The sequence below is a fragment of the Nycticebus coucang genome, chromosome 18, assembly GCF_027406575.1.
Source record: "Nycticebus coucang isolate mNycCou1 chromosome 18, mNycCou1.pri, whole genome shotgun sequence".
Lineage (NCBI taxonomy): Eukaryota > Metazoa > Chordata > Mammalia > Primates > Lorisidae > Nycticebus > Nycticebus coucang.
The window spans coordinates 45,283,383-45,289,382 of record NC_069797.1 but is presented as its reverse complement, the minus strand read 5'-3'; the positions used below and the strand labels follow the sequence as shown (position 1 = coordinate 45,289,382).

The window sequence follows — 6,000 nt, the reverse complement described above, 5'->3', positions numbered from 1 at the left end:
TGCCAAACAACAATGACAACTACAATCAAAAAATAGCTGGTCATTGTGGCGGGCACTTATAGTCCCAGCTACTTGGGAGGCTGAGGCAAGAAAATCCCTTAAGCCCAAGAGTTGGAGGTTGCTGTGAGCTGTGATGGCACAGCTCTCTGCAGAGGGTGACATAGTAAGATTCTGTCTCAAAAAAAAAAAGATTAAGTAAAAAACATTATGACACACCTTTTGGGGTGGGACACAATTATAAGAGGGACTTTAACAAATGCAATCAATGTAACCTCGTTCTTTGTACCCTGAATGAATCCCCAACAATAAAATGAAGAGAAAAGAAAATACTACACATTAAAAAAAAAAATACACTATGGAAAAAAATCCCAAATGCCAACAATGGTTATGTATGGCACAGAAAAAAAATTCATAATATACATAATTTTATTTTTATTTTATTTTATTTATTTTTTATTGTTAAATCATAGCTGTTTACATTAGTGCATTCGAGGGGTACAATGTGCTGGTTTCATATACAATCTGAAATATTCTCATCAAACTGTTCAACGTAGCCTTGTGGCATTTTCTTAGTTATTGTATGTAGACATTTGTATTCTGCCTGTAGTAAATTTTGCCTGTACCCATTCTAAGAAGCACCATAGGTGTGGCCCCACCCATTACCCTCCCTCCTTCCTAACCTCCCTCCTCCCTTCCCCTTCCTTGGCCCTTTCCCCGTAGTCTTCTGCTATAGTTGGGTTTATTTTTATTTTATTTTATTTTTTGAGACAGAGTCTCATTATGTCACCCTTGGTGGAGTGCTGGTACGTCAGAGCTCACAGCAACCTCAAACTCTTGGGCTTAAGCGATTCTTTTGCCTCAGCTGGGACTTCAGTCGCCCGCCACAGCGCCAGGCTATTCGAGTTGTAGTTGTCATTGTTTTTTTTTTATTCACTTTTTTTTTTTTTATTGTTGGGGATTCATTGAGGGTACAATAAGCCAGTTACACTGATTGCAATTGTTAGGCAAAGTCCCTCCTGCAATCATGTCTTGCCCCCATAAAGTGTAGTTGTCATTGTTTAGCTGGCCTGGGCCGGGTTGGAGCGCGACAGCCCCGGTGTATGTTGCCGGGCCACAGAGCTATGGGCGCAGAGCCAAAATACAAATTTTTAAAGAAAAATAATTTTTAAAACACACTTCTGATAATGAAATCACTGTTTCCAAAGACCAGCTGGTTCAGATTTAATCTGACTCGTGGCAGATGAAGTAGTTTGGGTTTGTTGTTGTTTGAGATAGTCTCACTGTGTCGCCCTCAGTAGACTGCCATGGCACCCTAGCTCAGAACAACATCAAACTCTTAGGCTCAAGCAATTCTCTTGACTCAGCCTCCGGGGTAGCTGGGACTACAGGTGTCAGCCCATCCAATTTTTCTTTTCTTTCTTTCTTTTTTTTTTAGTAGAGATGGGGTCTTTCTCTCGCTTAGGCTGGCCTCCTACCTCAAGCTATTCATCCGCCTCAGCCTCCCATAGTGCTAGGATCACAAGCACGAGACACAGCGCCCCAGACAGAAGTATTTTGAAATGTCAGGCCTTTTGTTAGAAGAGATGGGCGGAGCAGGAAGGACAGCGGTTATTACCCCGAAATCTCTCGATTTGTTGCACAACCTAAATCCAATAAATGCATCAAATGCCTTCCCTAAAACAGAGGAGAGCGACCTAATGACTAGCCCAGCAGAAATGCCTGAGGGAGATCGCCGGGGTCTGGGTTGACCTGTTCTGTGGAAGGTGTGGGGGGTGCTGCGAGGGGCCGGGCTGGCCCGGGCCCCGCCCCCGAATGCCCAGGCCCCGCCCCGTTGACCCGGTCCTGCCCCCGAATGCCCTGGTGGCGCCCCGGCCCCTCCCCGCCCGCTGCCGTCACGTGGTGGGGCACCAAGCCTAGCCTGTCCCTGATGCTGCCGCGCGGTATTCGTCATGGAGCCGGCGCCTCGGTCCCCTCCTGTACCACGGTGGCTGCTGCTGCTGCCGCTGCTGCTGGGCCTGAGCGCGGGTAGGTTGGACCAAAGTTCTCATCAGCAGCCCTCTCCACAGGGATGAGAGTTTGTTAGTGGGTTTGTGCTTTAAATCTCTTTCTCCCAGAACGTACCTTGCATAATTAAATTGCTTTTGAACCTTACTTTTTTTTTTATTCAAAGTGCTTCTTCCGTCCTTTTCTGACTCGGGGTAGTCCGGTGCCTCCTTTCTCTCGTACGCCTAGGAAGAAACAGGTGTGCAAAATGTATGATTTAGGGAAACTGCTGATCTAGGAGGTTTCCGCGATCCCTCCCTTTCCTGTCGTGACTGGCTGCTAAATGAGGTTATAAGGGCTTTTCATTTTGAGCTGAAATATGTAGCAAAAAAGCCTCTTAAAAAGCCTACCACGAATGGGACATATCATTGAGACAAGATCCTTCCCTTTCAGCTTTATTTGAGCAGACCAGGTAACACTTCCCTTCGCCACAAGCCTTTCAGACGAAAACAAATTATTATTATTATTATTTTTTTTTTTTGTAGAGACAGAGTTTCACTTTATGGCCCTGGGTAGAGTGCCATGGCCTCACACAGCTCACAGCAACCTCCAACTCCTGGGCTTAAGCGATTCTCTTGCCTCAGCCTCCCGAGTAGAAAACAAATTATTTAATAGGATGACTTGCAAACTGATTTTCTCTCTTGATTCAGCAAAATATCTTTTGGTCTGAAGACAGAACTGAGAATTTGAATTTGTCACAAACTTGCCTTGTGATATTAGGCAGGTTGTTTAACAGTTACTGTTTTCCTTTTTATAAAATGGGGACCATTTCTCTGGCCTTTGGGCTTATGTCTGGGAAATGCTGTAAAATACGTTGTGCTCCTCCCAGGCCCAAATTTTGACAGTGCCAGTGAAGGGAGAAGGGACAAGGGTTAGGCCAAAAGGGACCTGAAGCCTTATCTGTCATTGTCAAGGAGACTGTAATCTTGTGTTACTTGTGTATAAAACCTGATAGTCACATTAATAATACTTCAGTCATTCTTTTTGCTCCTCAGACACTTTCTGATTTTCTTTATCTCCAATCTAATCATATACAAGATGTCTCCTTCTCTGGTCCTCTCTCTCTTCACTATAGGGACCAGTGTTCTTTTATTTGCCAAAAGGAACTGAAATTTGAAAAAAGAGGAAGTAGAAGGCAAAAAACTCCAGTTCTCATCATCTTTTAGCATCAGTTCTTTCTTTTTTTTTTTCCTTAACACAGAGTAATTTTTGAGGGGAAACAAATATACTGTATCTTGAAAGTTGTTACCTTAGCAAGAGTGACAGACAAAATGTATTTAACCTGCTCTTTATCAACACATTTTGCAGATGGTAGAAAAGTTAACTAAGGAAAGTTAATGCATAAATGAGTTGGAGGATTATTGGAGATATATACAAGGTGTCTGTAAAGTTCATGTGTGGTTTATTATGTTAAACTATTTTAAATTGCACTATGTTCTCAAACTTAAAAAATTGATCAGCATGAGTAGGGAAAATTACCCTTTTACATATTTGTTGCAGATCTATCTTTGCTGTTTGTCATTTTTTGATGTACAGAAATTTGTTATACAGAAATTTAAGTTTCTGTCCTCACCTCTGTTGTTTGATATACATATATATAATATATATATTTGGTAATCTTTGGTATTTGCTTAAATCCTTTACCCATCCAGAGGTCAGAAAAATATTCAACTATATTTTTTGTATTTTTTAATATTTAAATTGTAAAATTTAAATACTTGATCCACCTGGAACTTATTTTGGTTTATAGTGTTGAGGACCTAAATTTCTATTTTTTTTTTTTAACCCAGAGAGGTAATAGTTGCTCTGATACCATGTATTGAATAGTCTCAGTGCTAGTAATTAGTGATGCCTCTTTCCTTTTTTCAATTTTTTTCTTTTCTTTTCTTTCTTTCTTTTTTTTTTTTTTTTTGAGACAGGGTCTTGTTCTGTCATCCAGGCTGGAGTGCAGTGGCTTGATCACAGCTCATTGCAACCTCTAACTCCTGGGCTCAAGAAATCCTCCTAGCTCAGCCTCTCAAGTATCTGGGACCACAAGTGCATGCCACCATGCCTGACTAATTTTTAAATTTTTTGTGGAGACAAGGTCTCACTATGTTGCCCAGGCTAGTCTCAAACTTTCCTGGCCTCAGGCAGTTCTCTAGTCTCTGCTTTCTAAAGCTCTGGAATTACTGAGCTTTACCAGCCTATGATGCCTTTTTATTCTTGTGTTAAATGCAGAATAAAAACCAGCATATTGCGTTTTGAGATTTTCTTTTTTTCTCAAAATGTAAAGCTCTCTCTTATTTTTACAGAATTATAAAAGAGTTTCATGGTAACTATTAAAAAATCCAAACATTTGCTGGGCGCAGTGTCTCACACTTGTAATCCTAGCACTCTGGGAGGCTGAGGTGGGTGGATTGCCTCACCTCAAGAGTTCAATACCAGCCTGAGCAAGAGTGAGACCCCCATCTCTAAAAAAAAAATAGCTGAGCCTTGTGGCAGGCACCTATAAACCCAGCTAATTGGAAAGCTGAAGCAAGGGAATTGCTTGAGCCCAAGAGTTTAAGGTTTGAAGTTGATGTGAGCTATGATGCCATGGCACTCAACTCCAGGATGACGGAGATTCTGTTTCTGAAAAAAAAAAAAAATAATAATAATAATAATAATCCAAACATTTCAGAAAGATATGGAGGAAAATGTGAAAGCCCTCAGCCTCTTATCCCTCTATTAAGTTTGGTTTCTTTTTTCATACCTGAGGTATTTTCCTTATTCCCATAATATTTTGGGGTGGATAAATTACCTGCAATATAAAACAAATCATCTCGGGCAGTGCCTATGGCTCAAAGGAGTAGGGTGCTGGCCCCATATGCCAGCCCCAGCCAAAAACTGCAAAAAAAAAAAAAAAAAAAATCATCTCTAGCCTAGCATGGCTTTCTCTACCAGGCTTGGTTTTAGCTGAACATTAGATTTATTTATTTTTTGAGACAGAGTCTCACTTTGTCACCCTTGGTAGAATGCCATGGCATCACAGCTCACTGCAACCTCAAACTCTTGGTCAACTCTCTTGCCTCAGCCTCCCAAGTAGCTGGGACCCAGGCACTTGCCTCAGCGCCCGGCTAGTTTGTTTGTTGTTGCAGTTGTCATTGTTGTTTAGCTGGCCAGGGCCGGGTTTGAACCCAACAGCCCTGATGTATGTAGCCAGCGCCCTAGCCCACTGAGTTACAGGCACTGAGACTGAACATTAGATATTTTTTAGGAAAATGAACTTGAGCTTCTGTTTCAGGAGCTGTCATCAACTGGCCCACAGAGGAGGGCAAAGAAGTATGGGACTACGTGACTGTTCGCAAGGATGCTTACATGTTCTGGTGGCTTTATTATGCTACCAACCCCTGCAAGAACTTCTCAGAAGTGCCCCTGGTCATGTGGCTTCAGGTAACATAGATTCCCCATCTGGCCTGAGGCCCTATCTCCTCTATTTTGCTCTTTGCTTGCTCCTGAGGGCTTGTAGCTCAGCAGGGAGGGACTGATTCCTTTGCAGCCAGGCCTGGGCGGTGGACATCCTTCCTTCTTAGGCTGTTGCAATAGCACAGTCAAGGAGGCTAAATTGGAGGGTCAGGGCTTCTGCCTTTTGCCAGCATCTGTTTATGTGGAGTCCAGACAGTGAGGAACCCTCACTGAAAACTCCACTTGATATATTATATTTGACTCTATACTGACAGAAAGTGTTTTGAGTGCTTCTGAAGCAAAGGCTGAGTTACCCTGCCCTCTCTTCCTCTCCCTGTCCTGGACCCTAACTTTTGGTTTTTTTTTTGAGTTTCATTATGTCGCCCTTGGTAGAGTTCTGTGGTGTCACAGCTCACAGCAACCTCAAACTCTCGGGCTTAAGCAATTCTTTTGCCTCAGCTTCTTGAGTAGCTGGGACCACAGGCGCCCGCCACAATGCCCAGCTATTTTTTCTTACAGTTTGGCCAGGGC

General features: G+C 42.6%; 1 protein-coding gene across 1 annotated transcript in view; it reads left to right on the top strand.

Moving 5' to 3' along the window:
- Positions 1–1,891: 1,891 nt before the first annotated feature.
- Positions 1,892–6,000, top strand: part of SCPEP1 (serine carboxypeptidase 1) — a 36,870-nt gene continuing 32,761 nt past the window's right edge. Inside the window, exons 1-2 of the mRNA XM_053570391.1 lie at positions 1,892–2,025; positions 5,309–5,457. Of these exons, the coding sequence (XP_053426366.1) occupies positions 1,950–2,025; positions 5,309–5,457 (225 nt within the window). The 5' untranslated portion in view covers positions 1,892–1,949. The remainder of the gene's footprint in view (positions 2,026–5,308; positions 5,458–6,000) is intronic.